The sequence below is a fragment of the Scyliorhinus torazame genome, chromosome 7 (genome assembly GCF_047496885.1).
Source record: "Scyliorhinus torazame isolate Kashiwa2021f chromosome 7, sScyTor2.1, whole genome shotgun sequence".
Taxonomy (NCBI): Eukaryota; Metazoa; Chordata; class Chondrichthyes; order Carcharhiniformes; family Scyliorhinidae; genus Scyliorhinus; species Scyliorhinus torazame.
The window spans coordinates 102,504,484-102,523,312 of NC_092713.1; the positions used below are offsets into that span (position 1 = coordinate 102,504,484).

General features: G+C 54.3%; 1 protein-coding gene across 4 annotated transcripts in view; it reads left to right on the plus strand.

Annotated features, from left to right (window-relative positions):
* LOC140426424 (5'-AMP-activated protein kinase subunit beta-2-like) overlaps positions 1-18,829 on the plus strand; it is an 84,933-nt gene that overhangs the window by 48,348 nt on the left and 17,756 nt on the right. For 3 of the 4 annotated variants that reach the window (XM_072511185.1, XM_072511183.1, XM_072511184.1), the window contains exon 6: positions 18,635-18,768. In XM_072511185.1, the coding sequence (XP_072367286.1) occupies positions 18,635-18,768 (134 nt within the window). Of the gene's footprint in view, positions 1-6,474; positions 6,557-18,634; positions 18,769-18,829 lie in introns of all 4 variants that reach the window. The other variant, XR_011948201.1, reaches the window with a different exon arrangement.

Below are 18,829 nucleotides of genomic sequence, written 5' to 3' on the forward strand. Positions count from 1 at the left end.
ATGTTTGTATGAGCTGGGGAGGGAACAATAGGTGGGAGACTATCCAAGCTAGCTGGGCGGGCTAGCTCACGGAAGCGCAGTGGGGGGGGGGTGCATATGTTCGGTTTCAAAGGGGTTGGGTTACAGAGTGTTGTTACGTGGAGGGGGAAAATGTTCTGCTGACGAGAGAGGGACTTGGGCCAAGGGACAGAGAGGAGGCTGGAGGCGGAGGCTGCCTGGAGGGGTGCCGGTGGAGGCGCGGAGCATGGGCTGGAGGCGGGCCCAAAAAGGGGGATGGCTGATCGGCGAAGTGGGGGGGGGGCAATGAGCCCCCCAACTAGGCTGATCACCTGGAATGTTCAAGGGCTAAATGGGCCGGTCAAGAGGACACATGTGTTCGCACATCTTAGGGAACTGAAGGCGGACGTGGTAATGTTACAGGAGATGCACCTTGACGCAGATTAGATTGAGGAAAGGCTGGGTCAGTCAGGTCTTTCACTCAGGACTGGATTCGAAGACTAGAGGGGTCGCGATCCTGATCAAGAAGCGGGTGATGGACTTCCGGTTGCGGCTATGCGGAGCTAAGTCGCACATTCGGCGGCTCCTGCAAAAACAAACTTTTGGGCTCTTTTCAGGGCCCCCAACGGCACTTTTTCGACGTTTCCCAGTGTGGGAAGGCGATTACAACAATTCCCCGACAGTGTATGTCTTTTACCAGGAGCGGGGCGACTAAAAAGGTGGTGGTGGACCCGAAGAAGGTGCGAGGGAAGAACAAAATGGCGACGGGCGGAGACCAGGCAGCGTGGATGCAGTGGGCGCAGGAGCAACAGGAGGGTATCCAGCGCTGCTTCAGAGAGATTAAAACGGACCTGCTAGAGCCGATGAAGGCTTCTATTGATAAGCTGCTGCAGACACAGACGGCCCAGGGGGTGGCAATCCGCGAGGCCCGACAAAAGATCTCCGACAACGAGGACGAGATCTTAGGCCTGGCGGTAAAGGTGGAGGCGCACAAGGTGCTCCAGAAGAAATGGCAGGAGCGGTTCGAGGAGATGGAGAATCGGTTGAGGCGGAAGAATCTGCGGATTCTGGGCCTCCCGGAGGGGCTGGAGGGGCCGGACGTAGGGGCCTATGTGGTCACCATGTTGAACTCGCTGATGGGAGCGGGGTCCTTCCAGGGGACCCTGGAGCTGTAAGGGGCCCATACAGTGCTGGCGAGGAGGCCCAAGGCTAATGAGCCTCCACAGGTGGCGCTGGTGCGGTTTCATCGGTTCGCTGATTGGGAGTGTGTGCTCAGGTGGGCCAAGAAGGAGAGGAGCAGCAGGTGGGAGAACGCGGAGGTTCGAATATACCAGGACTGGAGTGCGGAGGCGGCGAAGAGGAGGGCCGGGTACAATCGAGCGAAGGCGGTGCTGCACAGGAAGGAGGTGAAGTTTGGTATATTGCAGCCGGTGCGACTGTGGGTCACCTACAAGGACCACACCATTATTTTGAGTCTCCGGCGGAGACGTGGGCCTTTGTTCAGGCCGAGAAGTTGGACACAGATTGAGGGTCGGGATGGGCGTTTGGGGATTGCGGTTGATATGTTACTTTTTGAGGGGGGGTCCTTTGCTCTTGGTTTCTTTTTCTTTGTGTTTTTCTCTTTCTAGTTGGTGAGGGTGGTTAGGGCAGGTTGGGCACTGTTTTGGTCGGGGGGGCTCTTGGAGGGGGGGGGTAAGCAAATGGAATAGGTGTGGATGGCCGGCGGTGAGATGGGGCCCTGCGGGGGAGGGGGGAGGCCCGAGTCGGGGGTTAGGGGACTGGGCCTGTAAAAGGAGCTGCGTCAGAGGTGGCGGGACCGGGTAGGTGGAAAGCGCGGGCTTTTTCCCGTGCTGAAGACTGGAGGGGGCGGGGCCAGGGCGGGGAAGTGAGGGTTGTTTCCCACGCTTAGGATGGAAGGGGGAGGGGGAGAGCCTGTGGATGGGGAACGGAAGAGGAGGGTGTGTCACACAATGTGAGGAGTCGAAGGAGAGGCGGGAGTGGCCGGGGTCAGCAGGAGTCAGCTGACTTGAGGAAGTGCAATGGGGGGAGTAAAACAGCTAGGATGGATCTGGCTGATAACCTGGAATGTAAGGGGACTGAATGGGCCGGTCAAGCGGGCCCCATGTGTTCGCGCACCTGAAGGGGCTGAAGGCGGATGCGGTTATGCTCCAGGAGACACACCTAAAGGTGGCAGACCAGGTAAGATTGAGGAAAGGGTGGGTAGGTCAGGTGTTTCATTCGGGGCTGGTTACCAAAAATCGAGGGGTGGCGATTTTGGTGGGAAAGAAGGTGTCATTCGTGGCGTCGAGCATTGTGGCAGACAATGGTAGTAGGTACGTAATGGTAAGTGGTAAGCTGCAGGGAGAGAGGGTGGTACTGGTCAATGTGTATGCCCCGAATTGGGACGATGCGGGTTTTATGCGGCGCATGTTGGGTCGGATCCCAGACTTGAAAGTGGGGGGCCTGATAATGGGGGGAGACTTTAACACGGTGCTGGATCCGGCACTGGATCACTCCAGGTCTAGGACGGGTAGGAAGCCGGCGGCGGCTAGAGTGCTGAGGGGGTCTATGGACCAGATGGGAGGGGTGGACCCTTGGAGATTTGCAAGGCTAGGGGCTAGGGAATTTTCATTCTTCTCACGTGTCCATAAGGCTTATTCCCGAATCGACTTTTTTATTTTGAGCAGGGCGAGAGTAGAGGATGCCGAGTATTCGGCGATAGCCATTTCGGACCATGCCCCGCATTGGTTGGATTTAGAGCTGGGGGAGGAGAGGGACCAGCGCCCGTTGTGGCGCTTGGAGGTGGGGCTGTTGGCGACGAGGAGGTGAGCGAGCGGGTCCGAGGAAGTATAGAGAGGTACCTGGAGGCCAACGATAATGGGGAGGTCCGAGTGGGGATGGTATGGGAGGCGCTGAAGGCGGTGGTTAGGGGAGAGCTGATCTCAATTAGGGCCCACAAGGAGAGGAGGGAGCGGGGGGGGGAGAGGGAGAGATGGTGAGGGTAGACGGGAGGTAGGCGAAGGTGCCCGTGGAAGGGTTGTTGAGGAAGAGGCGCAGCCTCCAGGCCGAATTCGACCTGGTGACCACCAAGAAGGCGGAAGTGCAGTGGAGGAAGGCCCAGGGGGCGATTTACGAGTATGGGGAAAAGGCAAGCCGGATGCTGGCGCATCAGCTTCGGAAGCGGGACGCAGCTAGGGAGATCGAGGGAGTTAAGGACAGGGGAGGGAGTGTGGTGCGGAGTGGGGTTGGCATCAATGGGGTCTTCAGAGACTTTTATGAGGAATTGTACTGGTCCGAGCCCCCACGGGAGGAGGGAGCGATGGATCGCTTCCTGGACCAATTGAGGTTTCCGAAGGTGGAGGAGGGACTGGTGGCAGGATTGGGGCCCCCGATTGGGCTGGAGGAGCGGACCAAAGGGATAGGAAGCATGCAGGCGGGGAAGGCACCGGGGCCGGACGGTTTCCCAGTCGAATACAATAAAAAATATATGGACCTGTTGGGCCCGTTGCTAGTTAGGACCTTCAATGAGGCAAGGGAGGGGGGGGGGGGCATTGCCCCCGACGATGTCCCGGGCACTGATCTCCTTGATCCTGAAGCGGGACAAGGATCCCCTGCACTGTGGGTCTTACAGACCGATTTCATTGCTAAATGTAGATGCCAAGGTGCTGGCGAAGGTCTTAGCCTTGAGGATTGTGTGCCGCGATCATCCACGAAGACCAGACGGGGTTCGTGAAGGGGAGGCAGTTGAACGCGAATGTGCGGAGGCTTTTGAACGTTATCATGATGCCGGCGAAGGAGGGGGAGGCGGAGATAGTGGTGGCGATGGACGCTGAGAAAGCCTTCGATAGGGTAGAGTGGGGGTACCTGTGGGAGGTGCTGAAGAGGTTTGGGTTTGGGGAGGGGTTTGTCAGGTGGGTTAGGCTGTTATATGAGGTCCCGATGGCAAGTATGGCCACAAACAGGAGGAGGTCCGAGTACTTTCGGTTGCATCGCGGGACGAGGCAGGGGTGTCCCCTGTCCCCCCTGCTCTTCGCACTGGCGATTGAACCCCTGGCTATGGCACTGAGGGAGTCGAGGAACTGGAGGGGATTGGTGCGGGGTGGGGAGGAGCATAGGGTGTCGCCCTATGCAGACGACTTGCTGCTATATGTGGCGGACCCGGTGGGGGGAATGCCGGAGGTAATGAGGATCCTTAGGGAATTCGGGGATTTTTCGGGGTACAAGCTCAACATGGGGAAGAGCGAGCTGTTCGTTGTTCACCCAGGGGACCAGGAGAAGGGGATTGGCAAGCTTCCACTAAAAAGGGCAGAGAGGAGCTTCAGGTATTTGGGGGTCCAGGTGGCCAGGAGCTGGGGGGCCCTGCATAGGCTTAATTTCACAAGGCTGGAGGAGGAGTTCAAGAGTTGGGACGCGTTGCCGCTGTCCTTGGCGGGTAGGGTGCAGTCAGTCAAAATGACGGTGCTCCCAAGGTTTTTGTTCCTGTTCCAGTGCCTCCCCGTGTTTATCCTGAAGGCCTTCTTTAGGCGGGTCAACAGGAGTACAATGGGGTTTGTGTGGGCGCGAGGGACTCCGAGGGTGAGAAGGGTGTTCCTGGAGCAGAGTAGAGATAGGGGGGGGGCCTGGCGCTGTCCAACCTCTGTGGGTACTACTGGGCCGCCAATGCGACGATGGTGCGCAAGTGGGTGATGGAGGGGGAGGGGCTGCATGGAAGAGGCTGGAGACGGCGTCCTGTGTGGGTACGAGTCTGGGGGTGCTGGCAACGGTGCCGCTGCCGTTCCCTCCAAGGAGGTATACCACGAGCCCGGTGGTGGTGGCTGCCCTCAAAATCTGGGGGCAGTGGAGGCGGCACATGGGGGAAGTTGGGGCCTCGGTGTGGACCCCAATACGGGGGTTCCACCGGTTCGTCCCAGGGAGAACAGATGGAGGGTTTTCGGGGTGGCACAGGACAGGGATACGAAGGTTGGGGGACCTGTTTGTGGACGGGAAGTTCGCGAGCCTGGGTGAGCTGGGGGAGAAGTACGGGCTCCCCCCCGGGGAATGCCTTCAGGTACTTACAGGTAAGGGCGTTTGGCAGGTGGTGGAATTCCGGCAGCTGCTGCCACACACAGTACAGGATAGGGTTCTCTCCGGGGGGGGGGGGGGGGGGGGGAGGAATCTTGGAAACGTAACAGGTGATGCAGGAGGAGGAGGAGGCCTCGGTGGTGGAGGTGAAAGGCAAGTGGGAGGAGGAGTTGGGAGACGAGATTGAGGAAGGGACGTGGGGCGATGCCCTAGGGAGGGTGAACTCTTCCTCATCATGCGTGAGGCTCAGCCTCATACAGTTTAAGGTGCTGCACAGGGCACACATGACCGGGACAAGGATGAGACGGTTTTTTGGGGGTGAGGACAGGTGTGTTAGGTGCTCAGGGAGCCCAGCAAATCACACCCATATGTTCTGGGCGTGCCCAGCGCTGGAGGAATTTTGGAAGGGCGTAGCGAGGACGGTGTCGAGGGTGGTTGGATCCAGGGTCAAACCGGGCTGGGGGCTCGCAATATTTGGGGTCACAGAGGAGCTGGGAGGGCAGGAGGCGAAAGAGGCTGGTATTCTGGCCTTTGCGTCCCTGGTAGCCCGGCGAACGATTCTTGTTCAGTGGAAGGATACGAGGCCCCCAAGTGTGGAATCCTGGATCAACGATATGGCGGGGTTCATTAAATTGTTCATTAAATTGGAGAGGGTGAAATTCGCCTTGAGAGGGTCGGTGCAAGGGTTCTTTAGGCAGTCGCAACCGTTCTTAGACTTCCTGGCAGAACGATAGACATTGGTCAATGGCAGCAGCAACTCTGCCGGGGGGGGGTTACTTTATTTTTGTTTATGTTATTTACACTGGAGGGTCTGAGGGGGTGCATATACCTGTTGTGTTAAGTCAGGGTGTTAATGTTAATTTATTATTTATGTACAGGGTGGAGGGGGGTATGGAGGGTTGCTTTTCTAGACTGTGTTTTGTACTTAACCCTGTTGGGTTTCTTTTTCATTTTGTTATTGATATTTTATGAAAACCTTAATAAAAATTATTTAAAAAAAATAAATAAATAAGCGGATGGTGTTTGAGGCGGGTAGAATAGTTTCGGATGTGGGAGGTCGGTACATTATGGCCAGTGGGACGCTAGAGGGGTGCAGGTGGTATTAGTAAACGTGTATGCGCCAAATTGGGATGATGTGGAGTTTATAAAGAGGATGCTAGGGAAGATACCGGACCTGGACTTGCACAGGTTGGTTATGGGAGGGGACTTCCGCACAGTTATTGACCCTGGCTTGGACCGGTCAAGCTCAAAAACGGGCAGGGTGCCAGCAATGGCAAAGGAACTAAAAGGGTTCATGGAGCCGGGGGGGGAGGGGGGGGGGGAATGATGGGGATTTGGGCAGATGAGGGTGAACGAGTTCTCCTTCTCACACGTGCATAAAGTATACTCCCAGATCGATTTCTTCATTTTGAGCAGGGCCTTACTGGCAGCTGTGGTGGACACGGGGTACTCGGCGATCACACTCTCAGACAATGCTCCACACTGGGTCCACCTGCAGGTTAGTAAGGACAGTAACCAGCGCCCGCACTGGATGTTAGATGTGGAACTTTAAAAAAAAATATATATATTTTCATTAAGAATTTTTCAATAACAATATTTTCCACCTTACAAACAACCCCCCCCGTAACAAAGAAAAGAAAAAGAACTCGCGTGGCAAGACATGAACATGGCAAGTCAATAAAATACAGTACATTGGATTCTTCCCGTACATGTCAGTTTCCGGATCATTCATGTGCTTTCTTTTCTTGCTCACATGCCCCCCACAGGAACCCCCCCCGGGTTGCTGTTGCTGCTGTCCGACCTTCATCTAACGCTCTCCGCGAGATGATCTAGGAACGGTTGCCACCGCCTGTAGAACCCCTGCGCAGACCCTCTCGAGGCAAACTTTATCCTCTCTAACTTGATAAACCCTGCCATATCATTTATCGAGGCCTCCACACTGGGGGGCTTCGCCTCCTTCCACATTAGCAAGATCCTTCGCTGGGCTACTAGGGACGCAAAGGCCAGAATACCGGCCTCTTTCGCCTCCTGCACTCCCGGCTCGTCCACTACTCCAAATAGTGCTAGCCCCCAGCTTGGCTTGACCCGCACATTCATCACCTTAGATATTGTTCCCGCCATTCCCCTCCAGAACCCCTCCAGTGCTGGGCATGACCAAAACATATGGACATGGTTCGCCGGACTTCCTGAGCACCTCCCACATCTGTCCTCCACCCCAAAGAACCTACTCAGCCTCGCCCCCGTCATATGCGCTCTATGAACCACCTTAAATTGTATCAGGCTAAGCCTGGCACACGAGGAAGAGGAATTAACCCTACTTAGGGCATCAGCCCATAGCCCCTCCTCAATCTCCTCCCCCAACTCCTCCTCCCATTTACCCTTCAGCTCCTCTACCAAAGTCTCCCCCTCATCTTTCATCTCCTGGTATATCGCCGACACCTTGCCCCCCCCGACCCATACGCCTGAGATCACCCTATCTTGAATCCCCTGTGCCGGGAATAGCGGAAATTCCCTCACCTGCCGCCTCACAAACGCCCTCACTTGCATGTACCTGAAAGCGTTTCCCGGGGTTAGCCCAAACTTTTCCTCCAGCGCCCCTAAGCTCGCAAACGTCCCGTCAATGAACAGGTCCCCCATTCTTCTAATCCCTACCCGATGCCAGCTCTGAAACCCCCGTCCGTCCTTCCTGGGACAAACCGATGGTTGTCTCTGATCGGGGACCACACCGAGGCTCCCGTCACACCCCTGTGTCGTCTCCACTGACCCAGATCTTTAGCGTTGCCGCAACCACCGGGCTTGTGGTATACCTTGTCGGCGAGAGCGGCAGCGGTGCCGTCACCAGCGCCCCCAGGCTCGTTACTTTGCAGGACGCCATCTCCAACCTCTTCCACGCCGCCCCCTCTCCCTCCATCACCCACTTACGGATCATTGCCACGTTGGCTGCCCAATAATAACCACCCAGATTCGGCAATGCCAACCCTCTATCTCTGCTACGCTCCAAGAACCCCCTCCTTACCCGCGGGGTCTTGCTCGCCCACACAAATCCTGTAATGCTCCTGCTTACCCTCTTAAAAAAGGCCTTAGTAATCACAATTGGGAGGCATTGGAATACAAAACGAAATCTCGGGAGGACCACCATTTTAACCGACTGTACCCTACCCGCCAGCGAGAGTGGGCACCTTTTAAAATCCTCCTCCATCTGTTTCACTAATCGCATCAAATTGAGTTTATGCAGTGCCCCCCAACTCCTAGCTACCTGAATCCCCAAATATCGAAAGCTCCTTTCCGCCCTCCTCAACGGTAGTTCCTCTATCCCTCTTCCCTGGTCCCCCGGATGGATCACAAAGAGCTCACTCTTTCCCACATTGAGCTTATAGCCCGAAAAGTCTCCAAACCTCCCGTAGGATCTGCATTACCTCAACCATCCCCTCCACTGGATCCGTCACATACAGCAACAGGCCGTCTGCTTACAGCGACACTCTATGTTCCTCTCCCCCTCGAACCACCCCCTTCCATTTCCCCGACTCCTGTAACGCCATGGCCAAAGGTTCAATTGCTAATGCGAACAGCAGAGGGGACGGGGGCACCCCTGCCTCGTCCCTCGATACAGCCGGAAATACTCTGACCTCCGCCGGTTCGTGACCACACTCGCCACCGGGGCTTTATACAGGAGCTTAACCCAACTAATAAACCCTCCCATGAACCCAAACCTCCTCGACACTTTCCAGAGATACTCCCACTCTACCCTTTCAAAGGCTTTCTCCGCGTCCATGGCTGTCACTATCTCCGCTTCTCCCTCCACCGATGGCATCATTATCACATTTAAGAGCCTTCGCACATTAGTGTTTAACTGCCTACCCTTTACGAATCCCGTCTGGTCCTCGTGAATCACCCCCGGAACTCAGTTCTCAATCCTCATGGCCAACATTTTTGTCAGCAACTTAGCATCTACATTAAAGAGCGAGATCGGTCTATATGATCCACATTGCAGTGGGTCCTTATCCCGCTTTAAGATCAAAGAGATCGTCGCCTCTGACATTGTCGGGGGCAGGGTCCTCCCCTCCCTTGATTCATTGAAGGTCCTTACCAGCAACGGGGCTAACAGGTCTACATACTTCCTGTAGAACTCCACTGGGAACCCATCCGGCCCCGGGGCCTTCCCTGTCTGCATGCTCCCCAGTCCTTTCACCAGCTCCTCCACCCCAATTGGCGCCCCCAGACCAGCCACCTCCTGCACCTCCACCCTTGGGAACCTCAACTGATCCAAGAATCGCCGCATCCCCTCTTTTCCCCCTAGAGGCTGGGACCTATACAGTTCCTTGTAAAAGGCCTTAAAAGCCTCATTCACTTTTCCAGCACTCCGCACCGTAGTTCCCCTGCCATCTTTGACTCCACCTATTTCCCTTGCTGCCATCCTCTTACGGAGCTGGTGTGCCAGCATCCGGCTCGCCTTCTCCCCATATTCATACATCGCCCCCTGTGCCTTCCTCCACTGTGCCTCTGCCTTCCCTGTGGTCAACAGGTCTCACTCCGTCTGGAGACTTCGTCTCTCCGTGAGTAGTCCCTCATCCGGAGCCTCTGCATAGCTACTGTCCACTCTTAAAATCTCCCCCACTAACCTCTCCCTCTCCCTGCCCTCGCTCTTCACCCTGTGAGCCCTGATGGAGATTAACTCTCCCCTGACCACCGCCTTCAGCGCCTCCCACCTGCACCTCCCCGTTGTCATTGGCCTCCAGATATCTTTCAATACACCCCCGCACCCTCCCGCACACTTCCTCGTCTGCCAGCAGTCCCACATCCAACCTCCACAACGGGCGTTGGTCCCTCTCCTCCCCCAGCTCCAGCTCCACCCAGTGCGGGACATGGTCTGAAATGGCTATGACTGAATACTCCGTTCCCTCCACTTTCGGGATCAGTGCCCTGCCCAAAACAAGAAAGATCTATCCGGGAGTAGGCCTTATGTACGTGGGAGAAAAAAGAAAATTCTTTGGCCAAAGGTCTGGCAAATCTCCACGGATCTACTCCCCCCATCTGATCCATTAAACCCCTTACGCCCCTTGGCTGCAGCTGCCCCCCCCCCCGTCCTAGATCTGGAACGATCTAATGCTGGGTCCAGCACCGTACAATCTCCCTACCTCCAGGTCCGGAATATGCACCAACATCCGTTTCATGAATCCAGCATCGTCCCAGTTTGGGGCATATACATTCACCAGTACCACCTCCGTCCCCTGCAACCTACCAGTCACCATCACGTATCGGCCTCCCTTGTCTGCTACTACGTTCTTGGGCTCAAATGACACCCGCTTTCCCACCAGTATTGCCACCCCTCTATTCTTCGCATCCAGCCCTGAATGGAACACCTGTCCCACCCATCCCGTCCTTAACCTGACCTGATCTGCCACCTTCAGATGTGTCTCCTGAAGCATGGCCACGTCTGCCTTCAGTCCCTTTAGGTGCGCGAACACTCGGGCCCTCTTAACCAGCCCATTTAGGCCCCTCACATTCCACGTGATCAGCCGGATTGGGGGGTTACCCACCCCCCTCCCCCGCCGACTAACCATCTCCTATCCTAGGCCAGTCCCGTGCTCGCGCCTCCCACTCCCTCCAGTCCCCCAGGCGGGGAACCCCCGCCCCGACCACCTCTTCCATTTTCAGTTCCCCCTCGGACAGTGCAGCAGCAACCCCAGAATCCCCCCCCCCCCCCCCCCCCCCCCTGCTAGATCCACATCTAGCACTTTTGCTCCCCCCATATTACTTCCGTGAGTCAGCTGACCTCTGCTGACCCCGGCTTCCCCCGCCTTCCCGTTGATCTCCCCGTGTGGGAGTCTCTCCTCCTCCTTACCTTCCTCCATCTCTCTTTTTTCCCCCCCCCCCCCCCCTTTTGGCACGGGAAAAAAAGCCCGCGCTTTCGTGAACCAGCCCCGCCCCCTGTGGCGCAGCTCCTGTTGCGGCCATCATCCCAGTTCCCTCATCCCAGAGTCTCACCTCCCTCCAGCACCGACGCCCACATTCCCCATCATCATCATTTTGTCTACAGACAGGAAAAAAGGAAATTTTAGGAATTTTAACCAGAACTCTACCCACATCCCCATCCATCATCCCACCCACAAAATATTCTTTACCCATATTTACACCATGTACAACCACATCCCCTCAGTTCGAGTCCAGTTTTTCCGTCTGTATAAAGGTCCAAGCCTCTTCTGGCGTTTCAAAATAATAGTGTCTGTCCTGATAAGTGACCCACAGTCGCGCAGGCTGCAGCATGCCGAACCTGACTCTTTTTCTATGCAGCACCGCCTTGGCCCGGTTGAAGCCAGCTCTCCTCTTTGCCACCTCCACGCTCCAATCCTGGTATACTCGGATCACCGTGTTCTCCCATCTGCTGCTCCGCACCTTCTTGGCCCATCTCAGCACATTTTCTTTATCCACGAAGCGATGGAACCTTGTCACTTGGCGGCTCATCTGCCTTGGGTCTCCTCGCCGGACCCGGTGAGCCCCTTCCAGCTCCAGGGGGGTTGGAGAGGCCTCCGCACCCATCAGCAAATGGAGCATCGTGCTCACGTACGCCCCAGCATCAGCTCCTTCCACTCCTTCGGGAAGACCCAGAATCTGGAGGTTCTTCCTCCTCGACCTGTTCTCCAGGACCTCAATTCTCTCGGCCCACCTCCTGTGCACCGCCTCGTGCGCCTCCATTTTTACCGCCAGGCCCTGGATATCGTCCTCGTTGATGTTCACCTTATTGTTCACCTCACGAAGCTCCACCGCCTGGGTCGTCTGGGTCTCCTTCAGCCCCTCGATCGCCAACAGCATCGGCGCCAGCACCTCCTTTTTCAGCACCTCCACACATCTCATGAAGAACTCCTGCTGGGCTGGCCCCCACGCTGCTTGCACTCCGCCCTCCGCCATCTTGCCTTCTTCTCCCCGTTTTGTTCTCTGCTCCATGGCCTCTTTCCTCGTTGCTCCACCGCTGCTCCCTGCCAAATTTTGTGGGGGGGGGGGGACCTCACTGCTCCTTCCCACACGGGATCAGTCAAAAGAAAACTCCGTTGGGGCTCCTCTGGTGAGCCCGAAAGTCAATTTTCGCGGGAGCTGCCGAAACGCGCGGCTTAGCTCCGCATCGCCGCAACCGGAAGTCAGATGTGGGACTTTTGACTGACGAAGGGGTGTGCGAGCGGCTGAGGAAATTTATTCAGAACTACCTGTAGGTCAACGACAGGGGGGAAATTTCAGCAGCGATGGTCTGGGAAGCACTGAAGGCGGTGGTCAGAGGAGAGCTTATCTCGATACGGGCATATAGGGAGAAGATGGACAGGACAGAGACGGACCGACTGTTGAGGAGATACTACAAATCGATAGGAGGTATGCGGAGACCCCAGAGGCAGGGCTTTTAAGGGAACGGCGGAGGCTACAGGCGGAGTTTGGCTTGTTAACCACAGGGAGGGCGATGGAGCAGCTGAGAAAGGTGAGGGGGGGTTGATCTATGAGTATGGAGAGAAGGCCAGCAGAATGTTTGCACAGCAGCTTAGAAAGAGGGAGGCAGCCAGGGAGATAGGGAAAGTAAATGACGGAGATGGGAACCTGGTTGGAGATTCAGCAGGGGTGAATAAGGCGTTTAGGGATTTCTACAGTAGGCTGTATAGGTTGGAATCCCTTACGGGGCCGGAGGGGATGAGGCACTTCTTGGGGGGGCTGAATTTCCCAAAGGTGGACGTGGAGCTGGTAGAGGGACTGGGGACCCCGATCGGGTTGGAAGAGATAGTGGAGGGTCTGAAGGCCATACAGTCGGGTAAAGCCCTGGGCCGGATAGGTACCCAGTGGAGTTTTATAAAAAGTTCTCTGGGATATTGGGGCCGGTGTTGATGAGGATGTTCAATGAGGCAAGGGAAAGAGGGGTGCTGCCCCCGACGATGGCACAGGCCACGATTTCGCTGATTCTGAAGCGGGACAAGAACCCGGAGCTGTGTGGGTCCTACAGGCCGATATCCCTGTTGAATGTGGACGCCAAACTGCTGGCCAAAATTTTGTCCCTCCAGGATTGAGGATTGTGTTCCGGACATTATTGGGGAGGACCAGACGGGGTTTATTAAGGGTAGGCAGTTGGTGGCCAATGTAAGAAGGCTGTTAAATGTGATCATGATGCCCGTGGAAGGTAGGGAGGTGGAGGTAGTGATCACAATGGATGGAGAAAAGGCTTTTGATCGGGTAGAATGGGATTATCTGTGGAAGGTACTGGAAGGTTCGGATATGGGCGGGGCTTTATTGACTGGGTCAGGTTGCTGCATCAGGCTCCTGTGGCAAGTGTACGGATGAATAGGACAGCATCGGACTATTTTAGACTGCACCGGGGGACGAGACAGGGATGCCCCCTCTCCTCACTGTTGTTCGCGCTAGCTATAGAGCCGTTGGCAATTGCTCTGAGAGCCTCGAGGGGCTGGACTGGGGGGGGGGGGGGAGCACAGAGTCTCGCTCTATGCAGACGACCTGCTTCTGTATGTATCGGACCCATTAGAGGGGATGGAAGAAATCATGAGGATTCATGGGGAATTTGGCCGGTTTTCGGGGTATAAGCTAAATATGGGGAAAAGTGAGATGTTTGCGATCCAGGCGAGGGGACAGGAGAGGCGATTGGGGGAGCTGCCGTTTAGATTAGTAGGGGGATGCTTTATGTACCTAGGCATTCAAGTGGCGCGGGAATGGGACCGGCTGCATAAATTAAATCTGACCCGGCTAGTAGACCAAGTGAAGGACTATTTTAGGAGATGGGACGCGCTCCCGTTGTCATTAGCTGGGAGGGTGCAGACGGTGAAGATGACGGTCCTCCCGAGATTCCTGTTTGTGTTTCAATGTATCCCCATCTTTATTCCGCGGTCCTTTTTTAAACGGGTCAACAAAGTGACCTCTGACTTTGTTTGGGCGGGCAAGACCCTGCGGGTAAGGAAGGTAATACTTGAGCGGAGTAGGGGAGAGGGCGGGCTGGCGCTGCCAAATTTTAGTAACTATTACTGGGCGGCAAATATAGCCATGATCAGGAAGTGGGTGGTGGGAGCGGCTTCATGCAAGGGCACCAGTTTGGGGCGTTGGTAACTGCGCCTGTGCCGTTCCCGCCGGCACGGTACTCAACCAGCCCCGTGGTGGTGGTGGCCCTGAGAGTCTGGGGGCAATGGAGGAGACATGTGGGAGCAGAGGGAGCATTGGTCTGGTTCCTAATCTGTAATATTCACTGGTTTGCCCCGGGAAGTATGGATGGGGGATTCCGGATATGGCGAAGAGCAGAGATTGAGAGGATGGGGGATATGTTTATCGAGGGGAGCTTTCTGAGTATGAGGGTGCTGGAGGAGATGTTTGGGTTGGCGAGGGGAAACTAATTCCAGTATCTGTAGGTGCTGGACTTCTACGTAAACGGGTGTCAACCTTCCTGCTCCTACCGTGAAGGGGGATTCAGGACAAGATAGTTTCCAGAGGGTGGGTAGGAGAAGGGAGCGTCTCAGACATTTGCAAGGAACTTATGGGGTCAGAGGAGACGCAGACCGAGGAGCTGAAGCGCAAGTGGGAGGAGGAGCTGGAGGAGAGATAGAGGATGGTCTATGGGCGGATGCGTTGAGTAGAGGCAACGCGTTCACAATATGTGTCAGGCTCAGCCTGATACAATTTAAGGTCGTTCACCGGGCTCACATGACAGTGGCCCGGATGAGCAGATTCTTTGGGGTGGAAGACGGGTGTGCAAAATGTGTGGGAGGACCAGCGAACCATGTCCACATGTTCTGGGCATGTCCGAAGCTTAGGGGATTTTGGCAGGGGTTTGCAGATGTCATGTCCACGGTGTTAAAAACAAGGGTGGGGCTGAGTCCAGAGGTGGCGATTTTCGGGGTGTCGGAAGACCCAGGAATCCAGGAGGAGAAAGAGGCAGACGTTCTGGCCTTTGCCTCCCTGGTAGCCCTGAGACGGATGCTATTAGCTTGGAGGGACTCAAAGCCCCCGAAGTCGGAGACGTGGCTATCGGACATGGCTAGCTTTCTCTGTTTGGAGAAAATCAAGTTCACCTTGAGAGGGTCACTGTTAGGGTTCGGCCAGAGGTGGCAACCGTTTGTCTACTTCTTCGCGGAAAATCAATTGTCAGCAGAGGGGGGAGGTTAGTTTAGCTTACAGTTGGGGGGTTAATAAAGGTGGGACCTGTAAGGGACGGAGACGGCTTTTGCACTGTTTATAGTTTCATGTACATTGTTTATTGTGTTGTTGTTATAATACCAAACAATACCTCAATAAAATGTTTATTTTAAAAAAAAAAGGAAGTAGTTCACCGAAGTTTCACTAGACTGATTCCAGGGATGAAGGGATCATCTTATGAGGTAAGGTCGAGCAGGTTAGGCCTGTACTCACTGGCGTTTGGAAGAATGGGAGGTGATCTTATGCAACATATGAATGGACTTGACTGGATAAATGCCGTGAGGATATTTCCCTTTGTGGACAAATCTACACTTTGGGGTGCAGTTTCAAAATAAGAAGTGTCTCATTTAAGGCATGAGGAGGAATTTCTTCTCTCAGCTGGTTGTTAGTCTTTGGAATTCTCTTGCATAGAGAGCAGTGGAGGCTGGGCCATTGAATAATAAAAGACTGAATTAGACAGATTTTTTTATGGACAAGGGTATTAAGGATTATGAGGGACAGGCAAGAAACAATCAGATCAGATCTTATTGAACAGCAAATGGCCTACTCTTGTTCCAATACTTATAGAACATAGAACATTACAGCGCAGTACAGGCCCTTCGGCCCTCGATGTTGCGTCGACCTGTGAAACCACTCTAAAGCCCATCTACACTATTCCCTTATCGTCCATATGTCTATCCAATGACCATTAGAATGCCCTTAGTGTTGGCGAGTGCACTACTGTTGCAGGCAGGGCATTCCATGCCCTTACTACTCTCTGAGTAAAGAACCTACCTCTGACATCTGTCCTTTTTCTCCCCTCAATTTAAAGCTATGTCCCCTCGTGCTAGACATCACCATCCGAGGAAAAAGGCTCTCACTGTCCACCCTATCCAATCCTCTGATCATCATGTATGCCTCAATTAAATCACCTCTTAACCTTCTTCTCTCTAATGAAAACAGCCTCAAGTCCCTCAGCCTTTCCTCATAAGATCTTCCCTCCATACCAGGCAACATTCTGGTAAATCACCTCTGCACCCTTTCCAATGCTTCCACATCCTTCCTATAATGCGGCGACCAGAATTGCACGCAATACTCCAAATGCGGCCGCACCAGAGTTTTGTACAGCTGCAACATGACCTCATGGCTCCGAAACTCAATCCCTCTACCAATAAATGCTAACACACCGTACGCCTTCTTAACAACCCTCTCAACCTTGTGGTGGCAACTTTCAGGGATCTATGTGCATGGACACTGAGATCTCTCTGCTCATCCACACTGCCAAGAATCTTGCCATTAGCCCAGTACTCTGTCTTCCTGTTATTCCTTCCAAAATGAATCACCTCACACTTTTCTGCATTAAACTCCATTTGTCACCTCTCAGCTCAGCGCTGCAGCTTATCTGAAAAATGAAAGTCGCTTATTGTCACAATTAGGCTTCAAATTAAGTTACTGTGAAAAGCCCCTAGTCGCCACATTCCGGCACCTGTTCGGGGAGGCTGTTACAGGAATTGAACCATGCTGCTGGCCTGCCCTGGTCTGCTTTCAAAGCCAGTGATTTAGTCCTGAGCTAAACTCCTCTGCACCCTTTATCTATGTCCCTTTTGTAACTTGTAACATCCTTCCGCACTGTCCACAACTCCACCGACTTTAGTGTCATATGCAAATTTACTCACCCATCCTTCTACGCCCTCCTCCAGGTCATTTATAAAAATGACAAACAGCAGTGGCCCCAAAACAGATCCTTGTGGTACACCACTAGTAACTGAACACTTCCCATCACCCACCACCCTTTGTCTTCCAGCTAGCCAATTTCTGATCCAAACTGCTAAATCTCCCTGAATCCGATGCCTCCGTATTTTCTGCAGTAGCCTACTGTGGGGAACTTTATCAAACGCTTTACTGAAATTCATTTACACCACATCAATTGCTTTACCCTCATCCACCTGTTTGGTCATCTTCTCAAAGAACTCAATAAGGTTTGTGAGGCACGACCTACCCTTCACAAAACCGTGTTGACTATCTTTAATCAAATTATTCCTTTCCAGATCATTATACACCCTGGGCGTGATTCTCCACTCCCACGCCGGTTGGGAGAATCGCCTGGGCTGCCAAAATTTCTTGGGCCGAAAGTCCGACGCCCTCCCACGATTCTCCCAAGCGGCGGGAACGGCCGGATCGTGTTTCGCGGGCCGGAGAATCGCCTGAGACATCGAAAATGACGATTCTCCGGCACCCCCGCTATTCTGAGACCCGGATGGGCCGAGCGGCCAGGCCAAAACGGCGGGTTCCCCCCAGCGCCGTCCACACCTGGTCGCTGCAGTCGTGAGCGGTGCGTGAACGCTGGGGGGGGCGGCCTGCGGGGGGGGCGAGGGGGAATCCTGCACCGGGGGGTACCTCAGATATGGGGTGGCCCGTGATCAGTGCCCACCGATCGTCGGGCCGTCCTCTCTGAAGGAGGACCTCCTTCCTTCCGCGGCCCCGCAAGATCCGTCCGCCATCTTCTTGCGGGGCGGACTTAGAGAGGACGGCAACCACGCATGCGCGGATGACGCCCGTTATGCGGCACCGGCCGCGTCATCTATGCGGCGCCACTTTTACGCGGGGGACAAGGCCTGGCGCGTGTAGATGACGCGGCCCCGATCCTGGCCCATTGTCAGGGCCTGAATCGGTCGGGACCGGGGCCGTTTCGCGCCGTCGTGAACCTCGACGGCGCGGCCACTTCGCATGGGAGTGGAGAATCCCGCCCCCTATCTCTTATAAACCTTTCCAAAATTTTGCCCACAACAGAAGTAAGGCTCACTGGTCTATAGTTACTAGGGTTATCTCTAATCCCCTTCTTGAACAAGGGGACATTTGCTATTCTGCAGTCTTCTGGCACTATTCCTGTAGACGAAGATGACTTAAAGATCAAAGCCAAAGGCTCAGCAATCTCCTCCCTAGCTTCCCAGAGAATCTAGGATAAATCCCATCCGGCCCAGGGGACTTATCTATTTTCACACTTCCCAGAATTGCTAACACCTCCTCCTTATGAACCTCAAGCCCTTCTAGTCTCGTAGCCTGAATCTCAGTATTCTCCTCGACAACATTGTCTTTTTCGTGTGTGAATACTGACAAAGAATATTCATTTAGCACCTCTCCTATCTCCTCTGACTCCAAGCACAACTTCCCACTACTGCCCTTGACTGGCCCTACTCTTACCCTAGTCATTCTTTTATTCCTGACATATCTATAGAAGCTTTAGGGTTATCCTTGATCCTACCTGCCAAAGAGTTCTTAGGACCTTCCTAGGACCTAAATGATCTTGGATCTTAAATTGAGTGGAGTGTATTAAATGATGCCACACTCTGATCCGAGAGATCAGCTGTGCACCTAGCTTGTTTTTTAGTGAAGTGTATATACATTTTTCTATTGAAGTAATATTCTGTTTTAGATTTGTCAAGCTCCCCTCCAGGACCATACCATCAGGAGATGTATGTGTTGAAGCCTGAAGAGCGGTATAAGGCACCTCCCATTTTACCTCCTCATCTGCTCCAGGTCATTCTCAACAAGGACACTCACATTTCAGTAAGTTCATTAAAATAGCTATGCTGCTGACATAGCTGAAACCAAATCTGTCATTTCAATT